This window comes from Heteronotia binoei, chromosome 1 (genome assembly GCF_032191835.1).
Source record: "Heteronotia binoei isolate CCM8104 ecotype False Entrance Well chromosome 1, APGP_CSIRO_Hbin_v1, whole genome shotgun sequence".
Classification (NCBI taxonomy): domain Eukaryota; kingdom Metazoa; phylum Chordata; class Lepidosauria; order Squamata; family Gekkonidae; genus Heteronotia; species Heteronotia binoei.
Window position 1 is genome coordinate 189,004,324 of NC_083223.1, and position 27,622 is coordinate 189,031,945.

The 27,622-nt window shown below is 44.3% G+C and overlaps 1 protein-coding gene across 1 annotated transcript in view; it reads right to left on the reverse strand.

The window, feature by feature from the left end:
* Positions 1–27,622, reverse strand: part of ALK (ALK receptor tyrosine kinase) — a 908,221-nt gene that overhangs the window by 334,544 nt on the left and 546,055 nt on the right. Inside the window, exon 5 of the mRNA XM_060245392.1 lies at positions 15,649–15,776. Coding sequence (XP_060101375.1) covers positions 15,649–15,776 — 128 coding nt within the window. The remainder of the gene's footprint in view (positions 1–15,648; positions 15,777–27,622) is intronic.

Sequence of the window (27,622 nt, forward strand, 5' to 3'; positions counted from 1 at the left end):
AACTTCCTCCAGTGACAGGATCCTGTCAACTTCCTCCAGTGACAGGATCCTGTCAACTTCCTCCAGTGACAGGATCCTGTCAACTTCTTCCAGGCTGAGAGCACCGAAACCATCCAGAATATGATCAAGCTATGGCTGACCCAAGGCCATTCCAGCAGGTGCAAGTGGAGGCGTTCGGAACACTGAGAATGTCCCCATGATCCCTTTACTGTTTCCAAGAAAAGACTCAGAGATGATGACATTATTATCACACATCAATAGTATCTTATTTTAGTGTATCTATTTTAGCGTAACAATGACTATACAGATTTCATTAGATCTTTTTCTTTCTCCATCAGTTTCCAGTCTGGGTTCCTTCCTAATACTAGTCTGTAGCATGCAGAATGCCCTAGTGAAATCTTCCAAGACTGGCACAACACAGAGTTACTCTTTTTTAAATATAATGCTGGTATAAAGAGCAGCATACATCTCTGTCAATTCCAGATCTTCATCACTCAAAGGTGTGGTGAAACTGACAAATCTGTGTACAACTGGACACAAACATACCAGGTATCGGATAAGAATCTCCACATAGTTTGAATTTTAAGTTTCTATTAATGTGTCTGAACAAGACATTCTTTTTGCTTAGGTGTCTAGTTTTTGGTTAGGTGTCTAGTTTATTGTGTATTTAAAACTCAGTCTTTTCAGGAAATAATCATTTAAAATGAAACTGGACTGTAATCCACTTGCAAATTGTTTTTCTGCATAGAGTTTTCTTATTAAGTTGGAACAATGTTTGGGGCTTGAAATAACCTCTTGCTGTGTGAGATATTGCTGCTCTACAATTTCAGTAAATCCAAGCGGTTAAAATGTCACAAAAACTAAACGGCCCCAATTATTGGTAATAAAAATAAATTTGATGCCAAGAAAGAAGATAAGGGAGTTTATCTCCTTACATTGAATCAACAGCTTTTCTATTATAATAGACTATAATTTAAGAACAAAGACAAAATTAAAATCATATGTAGTGACTGAAGGGGGGGGGGGGAGAATTCCTTTATGGCTCTGATCATTCTTGATTTCCACTGAGGCAAAATAGGTTGTGCAAAGCACCTACTTCTCTTAGAAAGCATATAGGACCTCACTGGTCTAAGATTTCTGTAGGTCATTAATATTCTGAATTCTAAAGGACAATTTAATTACTCTGTGTGACACAGTAAGAACACATTTTTCCTTTAAAAATGGATAACTTATGGGAGAAGACCAAGCTGAATAAATGTTGACTCAAAAGCTGAGAGACCTTGTGATATAATTAAATTAAACCTGAACTGTATTAAAACATATATTGGACCTGACTTGTGATCATGTTGAATTGGTATTTATTTGCATTTAAACTGAAGAATCAATAAACACATAGGGCGTTTTCACACTGACCTTAATCAGCAGCGACGACCCTCTTCACCGTGCAGGATCGGCGCGGATTTCGCACTAATTGCCACGGAGCACCCGGAAGAGCCAGAAAGTCCCGCGGCTTTTGCGGCGCAAATGGAAACTGGTTTTTGGCGGTTTCCGTTTGCGCCGCAAAAGCCGCGGGACTTTCCGGCTCTTCCGGGTGCTCCGCGACAATTAGTGCGAAATCCGCGCCGATCCTGCGTGGTGAAGAGGGGCGTCGCTGCTGATTAAGGTCAGTGCGAAAACGCCCATACAGATGAAACAGACATACTTCTGCTGAAGCAGTTTCCATTGCTATGTCCTATTCATGGAGTTGTGCTGTAAAGTTTTCATAGAGTCATGAGTGAAAAGCATACCTCATGTCTTTCAAAATAAACAGAAGAAGGGTTCCTATAAAGGTGGCCAGTCAGCAGCCAACCACTGGGTTTTTGCTTTGGGAGAGTGGGTAGCACTGTCAAACTTTTATGTCTTCTTTCAATGATGCAGGAATCTGCTCCGCAATGATATCTTTATGTGATATACATGCAGAACAGAGAGCACTCAAATCTAAATGATGCACTGAAGGGTTAGGGATTCTGATTAATCCCTATTTGTACTGTGGAAGCCCAGATTGGTAATTAGCCTCTGAATTTCAAATATGGAGTTAATCAATACAAAGCCCCATTCTGTGTAGCCACTTTTGCTGTGAGAGGTTGGAGAATGGCTTAAATAATTTTAATTGAAGTGACACCCTATGCATGGCAAGTAGAACCACACAGGGAGAAATATAGGTAGAGGGGCCATGGATCCTTGATTGCTATGGAAAAGGGCTATTAGTGGCTCCCTGAACCCCATTGCTGTACATACTGTGCTGTGAGAATCTTCCAGTAGAGCAGACTTGACAACTACTGTTGGGCCAACAGAGAGGGCTTTGCCTTCTTGAAGAGACTTTGAAAGCTTAGTGCCAATTAATAAGATTACTGCTGAATCATTTCAGATGTTAACTTTATAAAACAACACTAAAACATGCATTTCTCTTTGTATTTCTAAGCAAGAAATCCTAAAGCTAATTGCTTCTTCTCAGACCTGCTGAGTACAAGAAAAGATGCTTTTATCAGACACACCATACCTCTAAATGCGACAAGCACCAGGCCTCTTTTCTCCCATTCATTTTTTTTTAAAAATCTCCTACTTAGCCACGGTCAATTTACTGATATTAAGGGAATAAAAACAATTACTTGTCATTTGATTGTGCATATTACTAGGTACTTTAATTTAATTAACATTTTTGGGTGAAATAATTTAGTAAATTAATTACTCAACAAATGAAAGAAAGTATTAGAAAGAAAGCCATTAAGTACATTAATAAGTCAATACATTATTCAGGAAATGAACTCAACTTTTATTACTTGATATTGCCATAAATTACTAAATATTGTTGTACCAATTACTGTACTTTGTGGGATGGACAAATTATTGGGTGACTGTTAATAATGTCAATTACAAATTACATTGGAAGAAAAATGGTTAGGAAATTCTTTGCTTTGGGCAGCTTGTCACAAAATTATTTTTTTTTAAAAAAGAAATGCAAAGTAAGTAATGCAGTGCCTTTTACTGGCCTACATTTGAGCTGAAAGAGGATGCAAATGTACCCCCCCCACACACACCATTTTTTTAAAAAGTCAAATGGTCAATCGAATAAGAAAATTTAACAGGTACAAATATTTGACTAAAACTTCTGCATTTAACTGCTCTTAGCAGAAGCCCCTTATAAGCCAGAAGTTAAATCCCAAAAAGCAAACTAGTTCAAAGCTTGTTGTCAATTGAATAAGGGAATATCCAAATTCCAAGTCAAGCCACAGGACAGAACTAATGATGGCGTTGAAATTGTGCCCCAATTTGTGCAGACGAACAACAGTGTATAATTGGTGTAATAGTAAGTATGATGAAGAAGGAGAAGAGATTGGATTTATACCCTACCGTTTATTACCCAAATGAGTCTCAGAGTGCCTTACAATCTTTTTTCCCTTACCTTCACTGCAACAGACACCCTGTGAAGTAGGTGAGGCTGAGAGAGCTCTAACAGAAACTGGTCTTGAGAGGAACAGCTCTGTGAGAACCTATGGCTGACTCAAGGTCACATCAGCAGGTGCATGTGGAGGAGTGGGGAATCAAACTCGGTTCTCCCAGATAAGAGTCTGCGCACTTAACCACTACACCAATGTGTAGGGAGACCCAGGACAAATCCTCACTCTGCCAGGGAAATTTGCTAGGTGATCTTGGGCCAGTCACACTCTCTCTGCCTAACCTACATCAAAGGATTGTTGTGAGAACAAAATGAAAGTGAGGGGAATTGATGACCCCACTGGGGAGAAAGGCAGGGGTATAAATAAATAAGGCTGTATGCTTTACTGGAACATTTGTTCTCTTGAAAAAAATCACCACCACTTTTGGTGATTTTTCAGATGAGGAGTGCCATTGAATAGGGATAAGCATTCCCCATTCAGAATGAAGGAAGCATCATCCTCATTTTGGATTGATTTTATGACAATATCACACAGCTGAATCTGAGTGTCTGCATGGAGTAATAGTGCCATTTCATTTATTGCATGACAGCTGTGGGGAGGGAAGGGAAATAGAACCAAAACTGAAGCAGAAAGGTAAAAGAACTTCTGCAAACAATGAATCAAAAACTTTTAGGCTTCCTGAGAGATCCAACTTTTGTGCCTTAGCTTTCTGAATCCAAAATTCAACACAGTCCTGGCCTGAAATAATGCGGTTGGGCTCTGCATGATCAGTGTAATTCCACAGCTGGGCTTCCATTCAAGAGCTTAGCAGGGACTCAGTTTTCTCTTGCTTTGCCTTCACTATTCCATTACTCAGCTGGTAAAGCTTGAAACTACGCATAGTAGACACTTAAATTCAAAAGGTTATCTACCTTCCCTGGGCTGTGTTTGCTGGCAAGTGGCTTGTAGTTCTTTGTCGAGCTATTTAGACAGTACTTACCAGCATCCATTCAGGCTTACTTCTGCCAGGGCAAACAAAGGAACCTTCTGCTCTTTCCATAGTTCAAACTTTCCTTTCTGAATTTCCAACTTGGGACTAACAAGTTGCCAGCAACCACTACAGAAAGTGTTCCTCTGACTTCACAGTGCCCATACATGTGTGCTACCTACCCAAACACAGCATTAGGTCTTGTTAAGACAGTAGAGACAGCAGCATTTGGTGCTGTTACCATACTGGTAGCAACCTACTCGTATTAATTCAACAGTTTACTGGCATTTTTTCCTCCAACACAGACATTCAATAGAGTAAAAAAATAAATAAATCTTGTTACAGAACACAAAAAATCTATTTATTGGGAGTCTTGAAGATGTAATATTATTAGTACATTATGGAAAGTGTTTACATGTGTTATCGAAATTCCATAATATTCTCAGTTTTCTGTACCCATGTGTTATTCTCTACATTCACCATTGATGGAATGCTTCCCAAAGGAACTAGGGAACATTGGCTTATCTTCTAGGAGACTGGTGTAAATGTTTTAAATCCTCAGTGTGGAGATAGGGTACAGCTTGTCACAAGCCCAAAGGGTTGTAGGGGAGATTTGCAAAATAAAAGAACATTTGGAGAGTGATGCTATTGTGCAGAAACTCAGTGTCATAGAGAGATTAAAAGAGAATATGCAATTTACAGACAGGGTAATGAAGGGCATATTGCGGGGAGGGGGAATAGGGATGGGCATGAATCCATAAATGAATGGTTAATTTGAACCAGCTTCATTTTGAACTGATTCATAGAACTGTGTCATCCCTGGCCCAAAAATGTAACACATTTTCCCCGTGTATCATTTGTTTCATTTTATGTGGTTTGTTTGAAAGACTGCCTCTTGCCTATTTGATCAATTCCTAAGCAACACTGGGGATGGATTTGGAACCCTAGAAACACCGTAGAAATTGCCCATAGCTTGATAAGCAGCTCTTGAAGCCAACTGTGGAGCTCCCATTCTGTTCTATAGGAGCAAACACCCTGACTCAGCTGCTTTCACTTTATGGTATGAAGAGAGAAGAGTTAGTTGTCGTGAGAGAGTTGAAGCTGAGTTTTCCTGGGGGCACATGCTTTGTGGGGCTGTAACTTTGATATCCAAATCTAATCTTCATCAAACTTGGAAGGCAGGTGGAGGAAAGCCTGATGAAGAATACTTGTGAGTTTGGTGACTCTAGCTCACAAGGGGGCTTTTCTACACCTCCCAAACCAAATAAACCAAATGAACCATGAAACAGTTCAGGAAATCAAATGAACCACGAACTAACACAATCCAGGGGTTTGGGCAAAAAACCGAACCATGAACCAACTGAATCACCATTTTTCTGGCTTGTGCCCATCTTTTTTTTTTTTTTTTAAAGAGAGGGGGAGTATTCTTCTATTTGTCAAAGAAAGCATACAAGTATGAAAATTCTGAGAAGAAAAATGTTTTCACATAATTGCCAAAGGATACACAATGGGGCAAAAAATCCTGATCACACTGGTTGGGATCTAAACTATTACTGGTCACTCAGGAATGAAACCGTGAGTTTGTAGTAGATAGCTTGCCAAAACATATCTCCTGGCTTTGGAAGACATAAGTGGATGGAGCAGCTACAAGATACAATAGCTCATGAAGCTGCAAATTTAAAAGCCAGGCGACAAATCTTCTTTCAATCTGATGCTAGTATAATCCAAAATTATGAAGAACTAGTTCAAAATTTCAAACTACTACTAATTAACAACTGTCCTCTTAAATAGCAACACCATCAATCTAATGGCTGGTTTGACCAAGAATTAATTAATTAATTAATTGGGTGGATTTATAGTTCGCCCTTTCCCGTAATGGGCTCAGGGCGGATTACAAACATGATAAAACAATTAAAAATCTAAACAATAAAATAATAAGACAATCAGGACAAGCAAACAAGATAAAGCAGTATGGATGGTATAACGCATCTTATAAGTTAAGGCACAGACGTTATAGATGCCCTAGATGTTGGTCATGCCCGGATGGTTGGTCATTGTAGGTGAGGTCTGTTAGATGGTATAACCAATGAAATGAGGACGCCCGCTTGCCTCAGCCAAAAGCCTGGTGGAATAGCTCCATTTTACAGGCCCTATGGAATGGTAGTAAACTTGTAGGGCCTGCATCTCCATTGGGAGCTGAGTTCACCAGGTTGGGTGAACCCTGGTTGAGGCAAGGCCGGACATCCTATGGGCCAGGAATGATCAGAAGATGTTGGTTAGCTGATCGTAATAGTATCTGGGGCTTATATGGGGAGAGGCAGTGTCACAGGTATGTCAGTCCCAGGCCGCGCAAGGATTTAAATGTCAGTACTAGAACGTTGAAGCAGATCCGGTACTCGATTGGTAGCCAGTGCAAATTGTACAGCATCGGCTAACTGTACAATGTAGAAACTTTAAAAAAATATATAAGCAGATTAAACTAAGTAGTGTACTAAAAACTTATGTGCAGTTCAGCATTTAGCCACATTGAGAGTTCAATATAAGAGCCTGCTTAATAAAAAGATGCCCCATGCCAAACAATTATGGGCAGAACTGTCACAAGCAGTTACTGAAAGAAAGGAGTTTTGCTTATGTGTGTGTGTGTGTGTGTATATATATATATATATATAATTTTTTTGGCCACTGAGTGACACAGAGTGTTGGACTGGATGGGCCATTGGCCTGATCCAACATGGCTTCTCTTATGTTATTATGTTATTATGCTTTTGGGAGTTATTATGTTATTATGCTTTTGGGAGTTATCTACAATTGGCCCCGGTAGATCCTTACAACAATTTGATGCACAGATTTCTGGAAATGCTTGGCTAATCTCTTAATCTAATTAATTCCAGCCCAAAATTCAGAAATAAGGAAACAGGCTGCTGCTATCAATCTCCAAGTACTGCCAAAGTGGCCCCCAGTTATAGAGTCCAACATGCATTCTCTTATAGCATTCTTAGCTTCTGGTAAATCCCCCAGGGAGGATCTGATTTCCACTGATCTTTTAAAGAATTTCCCAACTAGTGGTCTCCAATGCTGGCTAAACTATTTACCCAGATAAATAACACAGATATATTTCCTGCTGGATGGAAGATTACTATAGTAGTTCCCAGATTTTTGCATTATTGCTTAAAAAGTTTTCTCTACAATTTGGCACAAGCACCTTATTCTATTGTTTGGTCTTCTGAAGAAGTATTTTGACAACTGCAAAAGATGTTTTGGTTCTGAGGAGCTATTGCTTTTTTCAACTTAATTGGAACACTTTAAATGAGAAGGCTGTTATATAGAAGGAGTCTGTTTGCTTTCATTAATGAGCTGTGGCTTGGAATTCTTTCTATTGTTTGGAGGTTACTGTATAAATACATTGAGGTTGTTTTATAAATAAGTATCTACTTTGTATAAATGGTATTATTTTTAGTTAATTATTCACAATAGTTGTTTGTTGGGTACACTCTTCTTCCATGAATCTCCCGTTGTTCTGTTGAACCTCCTGACGTTGCCTGGACTGCTCCCAGAATTGCAACTGAACTCCAAAATACAAAAATTAGTTCTCCTGGAAAAACATGTCAGTTTCAGTGGGCAGACTATATTGTATATCACTGATAGTGAAATCCCTCCCTCTTCCACTGGCACCACCCCCAAATTCCCTGAAATCTGGAGAAAGGCTGAGGAAGAAATCTGGACGAAGGCTGAAGCAACAGTGTGATGCAGTGCTAAAAAGGCAAATGCAATTTTGGGCTGTATCAACAGAAGTATAGTGTCCAGATCACGTGAAGTGATGGTATCACTTTACTCTGCTCTGGTAAGACCTCACCTTGAGTATTGTGTTCAGTTTTGGGCACCACATTTTAAGAAGGATATAGAGAAGCTGGAACAAGTCAAGGAGGGTGGGGAAGATGGTGAGGGGTCTGAAGACCAAGTTCTATGAAGAAAGGTTGAAGGAGCTGGCGATGTTTAGCCTGGAGAGGAGGCGGCTGAGAGGTGATATGATCACCATCTTCAAGTACTTGAAGGGCTATCATCTAAAGCAGGGGTCCTCAACCTTTTTAAATAGGGGGCCAGTTCACTGTCCCTCAGACTGCTGGAGGGCCGGACTGCCGTTACTGTACAAGGCCGCGGGCCGTCAGTTCTCCGTCTTCTGCATCTCTCTCCCTTCCCCACACCACACACCCTGGCCTGGGAACTCACCTCACCTCGGTATCACCTCACACTTTGTCTCCGCCGCCTCAGCCCAGTGCCGGAAGTGTGCGTTGCTAACGCAAGTTTAGGTCGAACGTCACTTCCGGTCTGATTTTGCCATAACCCGGCGGGCCGCATAAACGTCCTCAGCGGGCCGCATCTGGCCCGCGGGCCGTAGGTTGAGGACCCCTGATCTAAAGGATGGTGTGGAATTGTTTTCTGTGGCCCCAGAAGGTAGGACCAGAACCAATGGGTTGAAATTAAATCAAAAGAGTTTCCAGCTCAACATTAGGAAGAATTTCCTGACCATTAGAGTGGTTCCTCAGTGGAACAGGTTTCCTCGGGAGGTGGTGAACTCTCCTTCCTTGGAGGTTTTTAAACAGAGACTAGATGGCCATCTGACAGCAATAAAGATCCTGTGAATTTAGGGGGAGGTATTTGTGAGTTTCCTGCATTGTGCAGGGCGTTGGACTAGATGACCCTGGAAGTACCTTCCAACTCTATGATTCTGTGATTCTACTTCTTTCTGAGTACTGCAGTCATGAGCAGAAAATGTCCAATGTTGGTCTGGGAGTCTCAAGAATCCCATCACATATCTGATATGAAGTCTGATTGATGCCCAGTGCCCACCAACAAACACAAGGATTTTCTAAGGTGTCACCTGATTAAGCCAATGAACACTGGATACAAGACAAATGAAAGGAAGTACTTCATTACACAGCAAATCATTAAACATATGGAATTGACTATCTCAAGGTGTAATGATGGCTACTAACTTAGTGGCTTTAAGAGTGGACTTGATGAATAAATGAAGGCGAGATCTCTCAACAGCTGCTAGCCATGATGATTTTTTGAAACCTCCATGTTCAGAGGCAATGAAAATTGCTGGGAAAGTACTTTCTGGGGGTTCAGGAGTATACAGAAAGTTCTGCATTTAGTTAGGAATAATCAACAGGACTAGATTCAGGAGTATATAGAATGGACACTGTGCAAGCCAGAGGCACCAAATTCATAGCAAACCTCCAGCTGACTTTTCTCTATATGCCCACCAATTATGTGCAGATTGGATTTACGGGGTCTGAATTACAGCCCCCCCCCCTCCCAAGAAGATGCCCCATCCGCCATTTCCAATGAAGAAAAAACAGCAAGCAAACAAACGATGATAGATTCTCTGCAGAACAGAATGAAAGTCCTAGAGAATCTCTACAGTAGAAACTGAAGGGGGGCATTTTTGCAAGCCCAGCAAAACTAGCACAATGCACCCAGTAGAACCAGTGCCAGTACAGCACTGCAAACCTAACAGGACTCAGATCAAGCCAGGAAAGTGCTTTTGGGAAAAACGTCAGGCACAGGTTCAAAAGTGTGCAGAATAGACCCCCTACAAGCTGCACACACAAATGCACAGGGAATCTCAACATCCACCCACTCCTCTACAATCTTGCCAAGCTGGGGGACAGATTACATTACTGGGAGCCATGTTATTGACCCTCCCCCCCAAAATAGGTGTCCCACCCCAGTGCTCTCTCTGGAAAAGACAGCTGCAGTTACAGCCAGGAGTCTATGGAATGGCTCAGGAACAAGCTAGTGACACCAATCATACAGAGAAACTTCACCTGGGCAGACTTCCCCCATCCCAGCCAGGCACTGGAAGCAAGGCAAGCATGCCCCATACACTTGCAGCCCCCCAAGTCTCCAAAGGCAGACTCCAAAATCAGAATGGCAGTCCAGGGCATCCCCAGAGTTTTAGCATGGGGTCTCCAAAATAACCCTATGACAGCTTGGCAGACACTCCAGGCAAACACCACAAGGAAGGGAAGCATTCCCATAACTCTCACATCGCCCCCCCTTCAAACACCCAGGTATAGAGCACACTACATCATCACCCTGGATGTAGTCTTCTACTATGCAAAGGAATGGGAACACGCATGTTGAACTGGCAGCCCCACCCTCAATCTGCAAAGGCAGATTCTGAAGGACAGACAGACAGGGTATGGAAATGTTTCCAAACAGTGGCCTGGAAATGTGTACCATGACTGGAGCAGCTGGGAGACACAGCTACTCTGACAGTCCCAAATCCACATTGGACCCAAACTGAAAATCACACAATGATATATGCAGATGCACTGGATCAAAGCCTTGAGGACAGCTGAGACCCAAACTCGAAAGAATGGGATCTGTTTTGTTCAACCTCTTTATAAATGATTTGGATGACAGAATAGAGGAAATGCTTATTAAATCTGCATATGATACTAAATTGGGAGGAGTAGCAAATATGGTAGAAGACAGTCTCAGGATACAGGATGATCTTGACAGGCTGGAAAATAGGGCTAAAACAAATAAAATTAATTTTAACAGTGATAAATGTAAAGTTCTGTATTTAATTAGAAATAATCAAATGCATAATTATAGGATGGAGGAGAGTTGTCTTGGCAGTTGTAAGTGCAAAAAGGATCTAGAGGTCTTAGTAGAACATGCACTGAACATGAGTCAAAAGTGTGATGCGGTAGCTAAAAAGGCAAACACGATGTTGTGGGGACATCAGAGATTATTATTAGATATCCATGAAGTCAATAGAAAGGAGAGAAACTTTCTACATCATCAATTTAAGCTCTACTGAGGACTTTTGGGGATTTTTCATTCATAAATTGGTTTGAATTGTACTATTTGTGACCCCAAATGTGTGGGTTTTTCATTTCTTTGAGCCAGCATTAAATATATTGTGGAGCTAAACATTGTACAGCTTATGTAAGAACATCATATATTTTTGTAAGAACTGCATACACAATTTTGTATTATTTTGCACTTTATTGAATATAATAAATTTTTCAGCTATTTTCAGCCATGAGCCTTGGGCTTTCCCCCCAGTATTTGGAGGACAGTCAGAAAGGCAGACATTCCCAGACTTTCAACAGGACCCCCACACCGAGGTACCCACACAACAGCTGGGAGGGTATAATAAATTTGGGTCCTCATCTGAGGCACTCACCAGTTAAGGCTCAAACACACAGGTGCAGAGCAGCAGAGCATACCCACCAATTGGAGTATATTATTCTGCTCTGCAGCTGGGTCTGGAGTGCACCCATCCATCAGGGTGAATTCTTCTATTTTGAGAATAAACAGAAACACACTTACAACTGGCAGAGCCACCCCTCTATTAAAAAAAGACAGGTTATGAAGGGCAGACAGAAAGGCAGACCAGAAACCCCTAGAGTTTTGATGGGGGCTTCCCAAATTTAGCCTGCACCAGCCAGGCACCACAAAAAAGGGAAGCATTTCCAGAGCATTCACAGGTACCCGAAGGCCCAGATAAATAGATCTTCTGGTCACAGCCCACCCTTAGGTGAAATTTCTGGTTATTCACCAATCTTGGAGCTTGGGTGAAAGGATGGCCACCTCTGCTGGGTGCCCACATCTATGTCATAGCACAATTCCTAACTCATGAAACAATGTCCACCTCAGCAAACTTCTACATCAACATTAGCAGAAGACATTGGTCAGATAAGATATCGCCTCTTGTGATTGTACAATGGAAAGGGGTGGTCAAACAGAGGTTTGCTTGTACAGGCAGATGTTAGTTGATGTAGATGTTTGCTAAGGTAGACATTGTTTCATGAGTTAGGTATTGTGCTATGATGTAGATGTTGTTTGAATTGGGTGTGGGCACCCAGCAGAGGTGGCCATCCTTTCACCCAAGCTCCAAGAATGCAACCTGCAGGCTGCATATTGGATCATCCAGAAAGGAGGAAGAAGGGGGGAACATGGGAAGAGACAACACTGGAACAGCCAACTATTTGGTCCAGGCAGCATCTCAGGCTACTCTGTATAATGGCACCCAAGTCTGTTGCCATGTAGTTTGTATCCATCCCCTGAACATGGAGCAGAACCACTCTGTAGCCAGATGGCAGGATTATTCCCTTTTGGGGTCTGGGACTGACAGTCCAGACAATGAGGTCCTCCGGTTGTCATCAGTGGGCAGTGAGGGAGAGACAGTCATACTGCTGGCTGCACTAGAGGCCTGTAGTAAAGTGGACAGTTTGGCCTTGCACTCTGGAGAGCTTGCCCTTGCATATGGACACTTTGGAGCTCTGCATGGCAGGCAAGATTCACCAGCTCATGGTCCTCCATGAGGAGATTGAGTATGAGGGAGCCAGGTGCTACAGCATCCAACAAAAGGCTATGTCCCACATAAGGGAGAACGGTTGGCCATCCTGCAATCATCACACCAAGGAAGGAAGTGAGTACTTCCTGAGTCCTCCCACTTGCCCTTTTGGGTAGCGCTGTCAGTGTCCCTGGAGGCATGACCTCTTGGAGGCTGACCTGCCTTGGGGTCCCAACAATGACACCCTGAGACTGGGGGGCCTTTCTTGGAGGGGCTTCCTGCCTCTCCTCTACTTGGCCCTGCTGAGTTGGAGTAGACCTCTTCCTCCTCCCACTGCCCACCACTGCTTCCTCCAGCAGCAATGAAGCGGGGCGCACCCTTTGCATGTGCCTGTAGAGAACAGCAGAAGATAGAAAGTGGTGGTGGTGGTGGGGTTCTGACCCTCCAGACATGGGCATGTCACACTTGGTACTCCCCCAGACTGGGGTTACTGGGGAGGGTGTGAAAATATTTCCACAGGGTGGTCTGGAAACAGGGCCCCACAAGTGGAGCAGGTAGGACTAGGCACAGCTGGGGCCAGATGCAGGTGTACCTATGGCAGCAGAGCAGCAGGGAGTTGGAATGTGGAAGGGGAGGATGCTTCCTCCCACCCACCCACCCACCCACTCTGAACCACTGCTGTCCTCTGCAAAATCCTCTTAGTAACTGCTGGTTTCTGGGCAGTGCTAAACATTCTTTTGCCTCTTGGCCCCACGGATAAAGCAAGGAAAGGAGGCTCCAAGGCCCCTGGTGATGCCCTGCTGGGGCAGGACTCAGGGGGTGGCAAGCTGGGTTTCATGCCTGGGGGCACAGGCCTTTGATACACAGGAGCAGAGGGCTTCTTCCTCCCACTATGAGTACATCCTTCCACCCACATTCACCCTCATGGTCTTCACAATCAGGAGGGGTGGGTATAGATACAGGTCCTCATTTGCGGCACCCACTGACTAATCCCCTGTGTTCCACTGGAGCAGAGACACTGAGTGGCTCAGAGCCCTGAGACCACACCCAAGTCCTGGCAGAGTATATAAATGTGGGCCCTTGCCAAAGGCACCCACCTGCTAAGCCCCTATGCTTGGCATGAGCAGAGAAACTTGCACAGAGCCCTGAGTCCACCTGAACCCAACCCCCAGCAGCAGAAAGCTGGAGGGGTATAGGGGGTATGAAATCTAGGTCCTCACTGCCAATGGTTAAGCTTCAGAGCTCAGCATGAGCAGAGAAACTTGGTGGCTCAAGCCCTGAGTCCACTTACCCAAACATCAGCAGCAGAGAACAGATCACAAGCATAAAACAATTAATATCTGCTTTTAACAACCTCCATGCCTCACTTCAACCAGCCAACACAGGAGAGGGTTGGAGAGGAGCTGAGAATACATACTATTCTGAGCCCTTTGAGCAGAATGGGAACTCTGTGATTGGTAATTGGCAGTGCCTGCTAAGCTGTTAAACCTATTGGCATTTCAAGGCTTGAGAATTCCAGCCCCCTGTTGCCTTGGAGTTTTATAAACAGTTAACTTGATTGGTTCCAGTCTGTCTGCTTTCATGAACAACTAGAAGCAGTGCTAAATAGAGCCACCACAACCTTGACTTCAAAAGCCATGAACAAGCTGAAAATTGTTAAGTACTTTAGTTTGTGAGCTGGTTCCTGCCCATACCTATTTATACACTACCGTTCTCTCCAACAAGGACTTACAATGGCTTACATTGTTCTCCTCCACTCCATTTTATCACCACAACTTTGTGAGGTGGGATTGTGTCACTGATCCAAGGTCATCCAGGAAGCTTCTGTAGCAGAGTGGGAATTCAAACTTGGGTCTCCTATATCCTAGACTGCCACTCTAACCAATACTAATGCTATTTTCAATTGTTAGCTTTTCTAAAAATTCCTTAGGCAACTCTATTTTGGTGATTCTAGCTCCTCCTGATCTGAAATCAAAGGCTTTCTTATTAATCTGTACAGCATCCCTCACAACATATTAGCTAACAGTCATATTAGTTATGCTGGAAACTTGGCAACACAAGTAGTAATAGTCCAAAGAAACAATATCATGATTCCTTCTGTCTTTTCAGAAACAAATGTTTAAAACAACATTTTCTCCCTTGAATCTATTCTAGCAACCAGAACAAAAGAACAGGCAAGCTTGCTAAAATTTTCTGGATTTAAGAATTTCCCAAAGCAGCACCATTTCCTCTTTGTGCTGACAGCCCTGTTAGTCTTAAGGCAGAGGAAATTGGGTCTCATTTTGTTATAGAATAGCTGGCTGTACATCACAGGAAATGCAGCTAAACTGCAAGGTCAATAGTTTAGGCACAGGAAGCCTTGTTTAGCCATAAAAGGGTATGGGTGAAACTTAGTCTAGGCTGAAGTGGAGAAATGAAAGCTACTTGGAGAAACGAAACTTAAATTTGGTCGTAAAAGCACCACACGTATCTTAAGGAAATGGGGAGGGGGGAAACAGGGTGTGCTCGTGATAGATTGATTGGGATAGGGCAGTGAGATTGTGAGGCTGCTGGCTAATTGGTCAGCAGAGCCAGCCTAGGCGTGTCAGGAGTGGCTTAAGTTGAGCTGTGTTGCGACACAGACTTCAGAGATTTGGGTGGGTTTACTTGCCCTGATCTCTCCGTGATTTGCAAACCATGAAATAAATGCTTGCTTCTTTGACCCACTTGTCCAGAATTCCTTTCTTCTCAATAGATTGGCCTTCTGGCTATAACATTAGAAACCGTTGGAAAAGAAAACCTAGATTGGTGGTTTGGGATTAGGACACAAAAATTAAATGGGGAAAGGTGTCAAAATATTTCTACTGCCTTAAAATGAAGAATAAATTGCTGCCCTCACTCCATACCCCCTGAACAATAGTACATATTAGAGTGAAACAAAACTTTACCTGTGCTGCAGTTCTTCATAGCAAACGAATCAATGGCAGCCACACTTTGGTTCCCACCAGCAATATATTCCAAGGAGATCCGAAATGGTTTCTCACGGAGTCCAACTCTTTCCTGGAGAAGCACCCATCTGTTTTTATCACACAATAAGAAGAAAAAATACAGGACAAACATCATGAGGAAAAAGACCAGTTTACAAGAGGCACATTTCCAAAAGTGACTGTTCCATATCTGCCCCATCATACTAGCTTTCTAGGCTGGTTTTCTACACAGATATGTTTTCTTCTAAATTTAAGAGGAAAAATTTCCAGAAAACCAAGATGTTTCTAAAATGGATAACTCTAATTAATGGCACTTTTATCACTCTGCTCAGCTACAGATCTATGCTGCAGATGTCTCCCAGTAATTTAAAAGATGCACAGTTTTCCTGTTCTGTGAATGGAGCTGTGAAATATGTAACACACAGGCATGCTTCAAATACTGCCCTCCCCCCTGCCCCCAGCCAATCCATTTACAAAATCTGTTATTCAGATTCAAAGCAATAAGTTCCTCTCACGGGGGTTTTTAGTAGTTGTAATTCCCAGCTTCATATCTCTAATGCATTTACTTCAGTCCGGTGGACTGTATCTCTTTCCCAACACTGTGCCAAGCTTCAAAATTAAAATGGGCCATTTCCTCCTTTTAGTTTGGTTTTTATTTATTTATTTATTTTTATTTTAAAAACTGAATAAATGGGTCTAGATATCAAGGGCCAAGAACAAAGGTCTAATAATATATGCTTCATAGACTAGTGCACTGTAAAAACTGGAATTCTTTAACAAAATGAAAGTTGTCTATTAATTTCAAAGGAATAACACATGAGTAAACACAATGCGCAAGGACTCTTGCTCTGTGGCTCTTAGCTTGGGGTTCAGGCCTGGGGGTCCTGTAAGAAGCTAAGTAGCTTTACATCCTATATGTGTTAATTTTTTTTTGCTTCTGCAAGTCTTCCACAAGTAGTCTTGTGAGGCAGCTGGCAGAGGAGTTGTCAGGGAAGTGCAAGAAGAACTTAACCATTTCTCCTATGGATGGAAGCAGCATAGCTGGTGAGGGATCTGAGGCAATGACATGTAAAGTCTGTGGCATGTTTGTATTCTTACCTGAGAGTAATAGCAATTACACCTGCAGCAAGTGTAAGTTGGTAGTCCTACTGGAGGAGAAGGTACAGGGACTTAAGGCATGCTTCTCCACACTTCATTTTATAAGGGAAGGTGAAGAGTTCATGGACAGAAAACAGGAAGTACTCTTGAGAGGGCAACAGGAGGATGAGGGAAAGACATCAGAGCAAATGGAGGAGCACCCAACACAGGAGGCTGGCTCATGGAAGAATGTAACCCACAGAAGCAGGGAAAACAGGAGACATTCTGAGCATATGTTGCTAAGTAATTGGTTCCAGGATCTCCCAACAGATATTGATTCTGGACCACTGAAACAAGAGTGACTTTCCCAGTCTCCATAAAGCTTGAAATAAATTTCTTGGGCCCCCGTGGATGAGAGGACTTGAGCTTCTGTTCCCCAATATAGGAGAAGGCATGTGTTGATAATTGGGAAATCTGAGAGGGGTAGAGGCTAAAGTGTGTCAGCTGTACTTGTCATCTTGAGAAATATGCTGTCTTCCAGGTGAATACACCCAGGATGTGACAGAAAGGATAGGAAGACTCATCAAGCCCACATTATTATTCTTTCTTGCTCATTCATGTGGGAACAAATGATACTGCCTGGCATTTATTACTGCCTGGCACAGCCCAGAATACATTAAAAGAGATTATGTGGCTCTGAGTAAAAAAGGTGAAAGACCTGGGAGTACAGGCTGTGTTTTCATCTTTTCTTCCTGTCTAAGGCCATGGCTTACGAAGGGAAAAAAAGAATACTACAAATAAATGACTGGCTACATAGATGGTGTCATCAGGAAAGGGCTGGGTTTTTGGACCTTGCCTTACATTTTTGAGATGAAACTCTTATATCAGGAGATGGTAGGAAAAACATGTTTGGTAAGAGGACTTTAAATCTAATAAGGAGGGTTTTAAACTAAATCCCATGGGGAAGCAAGACAAAAATGCAAAGCCTAGTATGATATTATCTGGAGATAAGAGCATTAAACATTTGCAGGGAGTGGCACATATGCTAGAAAACTTGCAGGTAAGTACAGAAAATAAAACATCAGGGCACATGAACTATGGATTCCAAAGTCTCTACACAGAGTATTGGAATGTCTCTACACAGAGTATTGGAAACAAGCAGGAGGAACTAGAAGTCCTAATATAGGAAGGGGACTATGACCCAATACGCTTTACTGAAACTTGGTGGCATGACACTTTGAATACTAGGATTGAGGAGTAGAACTTTTTTAAAAGGAATAGACAAATTAGGAAGAGCAGAGGAGTCACATTATATGTGAAGGAGGTATGTACTTGTGAAGAAATACATGAATCTGATCTTGGAAGTCAGCTGAGAGTCTCTGGAAAAAAATGAGTAAAAAATAATATTGATATTATGGTGGGGGGTCGGTTATAGACCAACAAGCCAGGCAGAGGACTTGGATGAGACACTCCTAGAACAGATTACAAAGTTCTTGCAGAGATGAGTCATGGTGGTCATGGGAGATTTCAGACATCCAGATATTTGTTGGAAGTCCAACTCTGCTAAAAAGGAAAGCTCAAATAAATCCCAGACTTTGTCTTGCTGACAACTTCCTTTTCCAGAAAGTAGAGAGGGAAACAAGGGGATCTACTATCTTGGACTTGTTTCTCACCAACAGGGAAGAACTGGTTGGTGAGGTGACTATGTAATTTTGGAGTTTACAGGCTTGGTGAAAAGGAAACTGGTACATAGTATGGGCTTTACAAAAGCTAATTTTTAGAAACCTAGTTATACTGGGTTAGGGTTGTCAAGTCTAACGCAGAAAATATCTTCAGACTTTGGGGGTGGAGCCAGGAGACTTTCCCATTCCCAAAATAAATACATAAAAATACAGCAGTGCAGTTCCCCTGAATATAGCCTTCATTTCCTCATACCAAAGAAGCCTATGTCTCTGTACACAGAGTAGGGTGACCATAATGTCTGAAGGCCAGACAGGGACACCTTGGGAGGGAAGGGGGGAGGCAGGGGTGTGCGCGCGAAGCGCGTCCACCGCCGGAAACAGGAAGTGACGTCACTTCCGGTGATGTCATGCCACCGCCGGAAACAGGAAGTGACACCACTTCCTGTGACATCATTTCCCCCCACGTCACCTGCCGGAAACGGGAAGTGACATCACTTCCTGTGACATCACTTCCCCCAAATGACATCATTTCCCCCAAATGCCACTGCCAGAAACAGGAAGTGACTTCACAGCACTTCCTGTGACGTCCCCAAAAATCCCCCAAATATCACCGCCGGAAACAATTTTGTTCTCAAATCCTGTATATACTTCATCAGTATATGGGATAAGGCACTTTCTCAACTGTGCTGCATAATGCAGCCTATTTATTTTGTCCTGTTTGCTCTGTTGGCTCTATCTGCGCCACCTTCATCACTTTCAGGGTGTGGATCCCCCAGTGGGGTGGTCTCCCGACTCCCTCCGCAGGCTGTTTCTGATAGCCCTGCGCCCCCTCTTTCGTTTGATATGTGTCCCGTGCGGGTGCCACCCTCCCGCCGGGAGATGCCGCAAAATGAGCCCCCTTGAGGCTTATGGCGGCAGGGCTCGGGGGAAGCGAGCTAGACTGCTGTTCTTTTGAGGGGTTATAGAGTGTTTCGAGCCCGTCCCTGTGGCATCGGTCCCATCATTGTGGGACCCAGGGGGCCGGCGCAGCGGCCCGCCGAAGCAGCCTGTCACTAATAACACAGGTCGAGATGCAGGACAGGAACCCAGAAGTGACCGACAGGCTGCTTCAGCGGGCCGCTGCGCCGGCCTCTCCGTGGCCTCCGCGGGTCGGCGCTGGTCGCTGGAGGCCCTCCAGAGTCTCTGGAAGGCCTTCCGGGACCAGCACCGGCTGCTGCACGGCCTCTCCGCGGCCTCCGCTGGTCGCTGGAGGCCCTCCAGAGTCTTTGGAGGGCCTCCAGCGACCAGCGGAGGCCGCAGAGAGGCCTTCGCTGGTCGGCGCTGGTCCCGGAAGGCCCTCCAGAGTCTCTGGAAGGCCTTCCGGGACCAGCGCCGGCTGCTGCGCGGCCTCTCCGCGGCCTCCGCTGGTCTCTGGAGACCCTCCAGAGTCTCTGGAGGGCCTCCAGCGACCAGCGGAGGCCGCGGAGAGGCCTTCGCTGGTCGGCGCTGGTCCCGGAAGGCCCTCCAGAGTCTCTGGAAGGCCTTCCGGGATCAGCGCCGGCTGCTCCGCGGCCTCTCCGCGGCCTCCGCTGGTCGCTGGAGACCCTCCAGAGTCTCTGGAGGGCCTCCAGCGACCAGCGGAGGCCACGGAGAGGCCTTCGCTGGTCGGCGCTGGTCCCGGAAGGCCCTCCAGAGTCTCTGGAAGGCCTTCCGGGACCAGCGCCGGCTGCTCCGCGGCCTCTCCGCGGCCTCCGCTGGTCGCTGGAGACCCTCCAGATTCTCTGGAGGGCCTCCAGCGACCAGCGGAGGCCGCGGAGAGGCCTTCGCTGGTCGGCACTGGTCCCGGAAGGCCCTCCAGAGTCTCTGGAAGGCCTTCCGGGACCAGCGCCGGCTGCTCCGCGGCCTCCGCTGGTCGCTGGAGACCCTCCAGAGTCTCTGGAGGGCCTCCAGCGACCAGCGGAGGTCGCGGAGAGGCCTTCGCTGGTGGGCGCTGGTCCCGGAAGGCCCTCCAGAGTCTCTGGAAGGCCTTCCGGGACCAGCGCCGGCTGCTCCGCGGCCTCTCCGCGGCCTCCGCTGGTCACGGAGAGGCCTCCGCCGCCACCGCCGCCGGGCCCCGCGCGGTCGGGGAAGGCGGCGAGTGAGGGAGGGAGCGTCCCTGCGCGTGTGCAGGGGCCCTGCGCACGCGCAGGGACGCTCCCTTCCTCACTCACCGCCTTTCCTGCCGGCGCCCGCGGCCCACCGCCTCCGGGGCTGGCTAAACCGGGACCTCTAAATGGTCCCAGTATAGCCAGCCCGGGAGGTGGGAATAGGGGGCCAGAACCGGGACATTCCCGGGCGCCCGGGACGGTCTGGCCACCCTAACACAGAGAGAGAAAAAGAGAGAGCAGCTAAAATAAGCAGTCTGCGATCCCATACTTGTGTGGTCTTACTGGGGCAATTTACATATGAGTTGCTGAAGTTCCAAGTTCTATCAGACTAACACAGGAAAAGCAAAGGTTCTAGTTCCTCCTTTACTATGCAAATGTCTTGTAAAAGGATTGTGAAACAAACAGAGGGTCTCTAGACTGCTACAGCTTCACAGCTAACATGGAGCAACCATCATGTTCTGCTGGCTCACCCCACCCCCATCCACCCCCTGGCTGAATCCTAGATTTAAAGGCACAGACACATCATCCAGAAAGGAAGCCTTTCCAAGGTTTCTCTAGCTTTAAAGTGGAAAGGCAGGTGCCAGGCTGTGGGGGCGGGGCTTCCCCCCACTGGTCAGCTGACTGGGGGTGGGAAGGAGCCTGCAAAAACGGGGGATACCCACTGGGACCTGGGGATTGGCAAGTCTATGCTGGGTAGAAATACTTAAGGAGAAGGGACTTCAAGAGGTGTGGGGATTTCTTAAAAGCAAGATATTGAAGGCTCAATCACAAAACTATTCCAATGAGAAGGAAAAATGAGAAGAACCTTAAGAAGCCAGGGTGGCTCCATAAACAGCTTTCTGAAGACGTGAGAATTTAAAAAGACACATGTAGGAAATGGAAGGCAGGCCATATAACCAAGAATGAATATAGACAAACAGTCAGTGCTTGTAAATAGACCATTAAAAAAGCTAAACCTTAGTATGAGCTTGGGCTAGTGAGAGATCCTACAAACAACAGAAAGGATTCTTTGATTATGTTTGGAACAAGAATAAAAACAAAGAAATGGAAGGCCCACTGCAGGTGGAGGAAAGTAAAATTTTAACAGGTGATGAAGAACATCATCAACAGGAACTGCTCAGTTCCTACTTTGCCTTCAGTCTTCTCTTACAAAGGAAATGGTGCTCAACTTGGCAAAAAGAGAACACATGATGAGGGAAGGGAGTTGCAGCCTAGGATCAGCCTAAGGGTAGTACATAAACAACTAGTTTCTTTAAATGAAACAAAGTACTCAGTGTCAGATGAACTGCATCCAAGAGTACTAAAAAACTTGCAGACATAGTTTTTGAGCCTCTGTCTAATATTTTTGAGAATTCTTGGAGAACAGGTGAACTGCCAGAAGACTGGAGGTGGGCAAATGTTGTCTCCATCTTCAAGAAAGGGAAAAAGAAGGACCCGGGTAACTATCATCCCACCAGCTTGATGTCTTTACCTGGAAAAGTTCTAGAACAAATCATCAAAGTCAGTCCTTGAGCATTTAGAAAGGATGGCTGTGATCACCAGGACTTTTTTTGAGCAGTAACACCTAGAAACGCAGTTCCGGCTGACTTTGTGTCAAGGGGTGTGGCTTAATATGCAAATGAGTTCCTACTGGGCTTTTTCTAGAAAAACCGCTGTGCAAAACAATGTCATGTCCTAATATGCAAATGAGTTCATGCTGGGCTTTTCCTACAAAAATAGCCCTGATGATCACTAGGAGCTAGCATGGATTTCTCAAGGACAAGTCATGTCAGACTAACCTTATCTCTTTTCTTCATGAAAGTTACTACTTTGTTGGATCAGGGGAATGCTGTAGAGATAGTTTGTCTTGATTTCAGTAAGGCTTTTGAAAAGGTTCCACATACTATCCTTGTTGACAAGTTATTGGTAGGTGGATCTGTAATTGGTTGACAGATCTCATCCAAACAGTGCTTGTGAATGGTTCCTCATCCTCTTGAAGAGGAGTGATAAGTGGACTATCTCAGGGATCTCTCTTGGGACTTGTTTTGTTCAACATCTTTATAAATTATTTGGATGAAAGAATAGAGGCTTATTAAATTTGCAGATGATAATAAATTGGGAGGGGTCACAAATACAGCAGAAGACAGAGACAGGATACAGGATGACCTTGACAGGCTGGAAACTGGGGCTAAAGCAAATAAAATGAATTTTAACCAGGATAAATGTAAAGTTCTGCATTTAGGTGGGGAAAACTAAATGCATAATTATAGGATGAGTGAGACTTGCCATCGCAGCAATATGTGCGAAAAGGATCTAGGAGTCTTAGGGGACTGTAGACTGAACATGAGTTAGCAGTGCGATGCAGTAGCTAAAAAGGCAAATATGGATTTGGGCTCTAAGTATAGTATCCAGGTCACACAAAGTGATGGTATCGCTATTATGTCCGTTTAGATTTCATCTAGAGTATGGGGTTCAGTTTTGGGCACCAAAATTTAAGAAGGATATAGACAAGCTGGAAGGTTTCCAGAGGAGAACAAGTCCTATGAGAAAAGGCTGAAGGAGCTGGGTGTGTTTGGCCTGTAGAGGAGACAACTAAGAGGTGTTATGATAACCATCTTCAAGTACTTCAAGGGCTCTCATTGCCCAGAAAGTTGGACCAGGGTTGAAACTAAATCAAAAGCATTTCTGGCTAAACATTAGGAAGAATTTCCTGACAGAGTGAAACCTTAGTGGAACAGTCTTTCTAAGGAGGTGGTGGGCTTTCCTTCCTTGGAGGTTTTTAAACAGAGGCTAAATGGCCATCTGACAGCAATGCTGATTCTTTGAACTTAGGTAGATCATGAGAAGGAGGGCAGGAAAGGTTGCATCAGTGCTTAGAGCCAGTTTGCCAGTGCATCAGAGAGCCAGTTTGGTGTAGTGGTTAAGTGTGCGGACTCTTATCTGGGAGAACGGGGTTTGATTCCCCACTCCTCCACTTGCACCTGCTGGCATGGCCTTGGGTCAGCCATAACTCTGGCAGAGGTTGTCCTTGAAAGGGCAGCTGCTGTAAGAGTCCTCTCAACCCCACCCACCTCACAGGGTGTCTGTTGTGGGGGAGGGAGATAAAGGAGATTGTGAGCCACTCTGAGACTCTTGAGTGGAGGGCGGAATATAAATACAATGTCGTCTTCTTAGTTTTCATGGCCCTTTCTTACACACCTAGGGGAATGCTGATTGCCACTTCGGGGTCAGGAAGTAACTTTCCCAGGCCAGTTTGGCTAGGGATCCTGGAGGGTCCCCCCCCCCAATACTCTGGGCTTTGAGCAGGGATCTTTAGGGGTGTGGGGGAAAGTAGCTGTGAATTTCCTGCATTGTGCAGGGGTTTGGAACTTTTTGTCACTTATTCTGTGGTGTATTATTTGAGAGTGGACTTCAGTTCAAGTTTTTTTGGTCATAACAGCCAGATTTATTGTGGGTCAAACAGGAAACATGGGGGGAAACTGAGGGCACAAAGGCATCAGCATGGAAACGGGTGGCAACTTACTGCCCACCAGCTATATGTAGCTTTGCTCACTGTACCCCATTTCATTGTCTGATGAAGTGTGCATGTGCATGAAAACTTATATTCTGAATAAAACTTTGTTGGTTTTAAAGGTGCTACTGGACTCCAACTTTGTTCTAAAGCAATCTCTTGTGGCTTAGTGTTCTGAGAGGGCTAAGGAGCTATCCCTTAGCCTTGAAGGACTTATTGAATTCTAAGCTTACTGGCTTTGGGGGGGGGGGGGTGGAGGATGCTGAAGCAAACAGAACACCTGTAAATTGAAACACAAGAAGCAGAGATATCACTGGTTTGAGGACTGAAGCTGCGATGGAATCACCCAAGAAAGGAGAGCAACTGGAGAGCTCATATCTTCCCTCTCCCTTTCTAGAAAGGATACCTAACTGTGTTAAGGATAAGTCTGCTTTAAATGGCGGCATGTAGTACAAATCAGCCATGCAGGAAATCAAGATGTCATTAATAGTTCAGCACCAACACTTTGAGAGAATGGGATGATAGTAATTTTTTGACCTTTCCAGTTATTTGGAGAAACTTTTGCCTTGTTCTTTCCCTTCTATATCAATTAAACCAGTATTTCTGGCTGTGTCATCACAGAGATGCAGCAGCCTTTGAAGGTATATGCCTCAACACTGGCCAGAATCTGGTCATAACCACTATGTTGGAATGTAAATGCTGGGTGCGGGGGGGGGGGGGCAGGGAGAGAAGTTTGGAGGTAGAAGTTCTGTAGCTCTGCCTCCCTACCACCCAAGCCTGGGAGCGTGCCTGTTCATTGATCTCCTCAATTTCTCTTTACAGATTTCTCTGGGTTACCCAAAGAAGAAAAGAAAACTACATAAAAGCTAATCAGATTTTTTGTTTAGCTTATTGTAGTTGGTCATATAGAAGCAAACAAAAGAACAGGTTCCTGAAAATGCCTGTTAGAGAAATTCTCAAAACAAATCCAACTGCAATTAAAAAAAAAGAACAAAATCCCCATTGTGTTTTCTTGAGTTGCTTTCAGACAACATTAGACATTTATAGAATAATGTCCCAACTACTGCAAGTGAGTTTAAAGACTAGTGAAAAGACATTTGTCCTAACAACAGAATAATATAAATCGCTATTTCCATCTGAAGACTTTCTATATTGGAATTAACCTTCTGTTCCCTATTCTACAAGCATTTTTGCTGCTGCTACATTATCATCAGGGATAGTAAATCTGAAGTGATAACCTTTATCAACTCAAAATGATTGCCTCCATGAAATGGGGAAAAATAATTTGTACAAGAATGCACAGATTAATAAAATGGTATGGATAAAGTGTTTGACTTGGTCTCAGAAGGTTAGGTTTAAATTCTTATTTGGAATGTTCTTTCATCCTAATCTACTTTTCTGAGAAGAAAATGAGATAATTCTATGGACTCTGTTCAGAGCTCCCTCAAGGAAGAGTTTGATATTACTTATTGACTTCATTTATACCTCACCTTTCTACCAATGGGGAACCAAAGCAGCTTATATCATTCTTCTCTCCTCCATTTTATCCACACAACAACCTTGTGAGGTAGGTTAGGCTGAGTATGTGTAGCCAATTTTTGATCAAGATGGTCACCATGCAAGTTTCTGGCAGTCCTGGAGGAGCCAGATTATTTAGACCTGCTTCAATCCAAGTTCAGGTCTGGATTTGGGACAGAAATGGCCTTGGTCACCCTGAATGAGGGTTGAGGTCCTCCCACACCTACCCTTACCTCCCTTTGAGGAGCCTGGCAAGTCTGCCAGCCTCCTGCAGTCTCTGTTGCTGGCAGCCCTGCCCTGGTAGGACGAGCCTCTGGTGACCATCCTTGGCTGCTGAAGAATAAGCAGGGAAAGGAAGGTGTAGTAAACTGGAGTAAAACCAGCTGGGACAGTTGGGGGATGGCAGGAAACTGGGGGAAGAAAAGCAACTTCTGGGGACTGCCTGGGGCAGGAGGAGGGCCCAAGAGGCCAGAAACAGACCGGGAAAATATGGAGTAGACCTTAGCCCTGAGGAGGAGCCTTTAAAGAGAGCTCAATGAGAGGAATAAGAGCTCATTAGGTAGAAAGCCAGTCACTCAATGTTTGGGATACACTAGTAGGAACCAATACTCTCTCTAACCTGTGGAGTCTTGTGAGCAAAAATTCTACTTTGTGAGCTACTGCATAAATTAGTTTGCTCTGGGGCCATTTTTCCTGAGCTAAGACAAAAATGTGTGAGCCAGAGGCTAAAAAACTGTGAGTTAGCTTACACTAACTCAACTTAGAGGAAACCCTAGTTGGAAGCCATGGAAGTTCCACTCCGGATATTTTTTATAAGGCTTGCCTGACAATAGCCATGGAGGAAGGAGACCAGGTCTTGTCCTCAAAGCCAGAAGGCAACCAGAGGCCAGCTAGAGGTCAAGCAGAGAGGGAACCAGAGTGAAGGAATACCCCCTTCTCCCCAATTCTGAGGCATTGTTCATAGGCATGCTGAAAAAAGAGAAAGAGGAACCCCACCTGCACTCCAGCCCTTGACCTTCAGAACCTGACAGGTTTTCAGCAAAAGGGGTCACTTCATGCGGTAAATGAAGGAGAAGGAGAGGAGACTGGATTTATACCCCACTCTTTATTAACCCAAGGAGTTTCAGAGCAGCTTACAGTCTCCTTTCCCTTCCCCTCCCCACAACAGACACCTTGAGAGGTAGGTGGAGCTGATAGCTCTGACAGAAACTGCTCTTTCCAGAACAGACTTATGACTGACCCAAGGTCACTCCAGCAGTTGCATGTGAAGGAGTGGGGAATCAAACCCAGCTCTCCCAGATAAGAGTCTGCTTAACCACTACACCAAACTGACTCTCTCTTCTTCCTTTTCAGCACAAAGCATCACTTCATGCAAAAAATTTACATAGTACTCTTTGACTCATAAAGCAGCTTACAGTATGATGGAAGAAAAGACACAGAAGATATTGATTGTTATACAAGGAAAGAACTAAACAGCTGCTTGTATAATCTCTGACTGAAACTGGACAATTTCACAGAACTGAATAACATCCTTTCCCTGAGAATAGAAGTAATGATCATCAGGTGTGGATAATATCTGGACCCCTAATTATTCTAATGAGACTCTGCCACAATGAGTAAGGAATACTGATAGTGATCTTAGTAATGAGATCCTTCACCCGGTTTGATTATGTCATTCCAAAACCATCAAGATTTTGAGATGAGTGACTCATTAGGTAAACTTCCAGATACTGGCTTTGTTATTGTGCTGTTTAGCTTATAAATATTTTACACTAAAATATGAGAGATGTATAGGGAAAACATATTACCATCAGTTGAGGTTTGGACTGCCCAGAGCTTTTCACTTTATTATTACTGTTCCTTTAAGATGATAAAGAATATTGTTACCATTATGATTGGTGTTCCAAATATTTCCCATTACATCTGACTTCTGAAAAAGTCTTCAAATCCAGAGCTAAGTTAAACACTTTTGCTAAATAAGCCCTCAAATGGAGCTAGGAAAACTATAGGGTAAGTTTAAAATTCTCATCTTCTTGGAATAT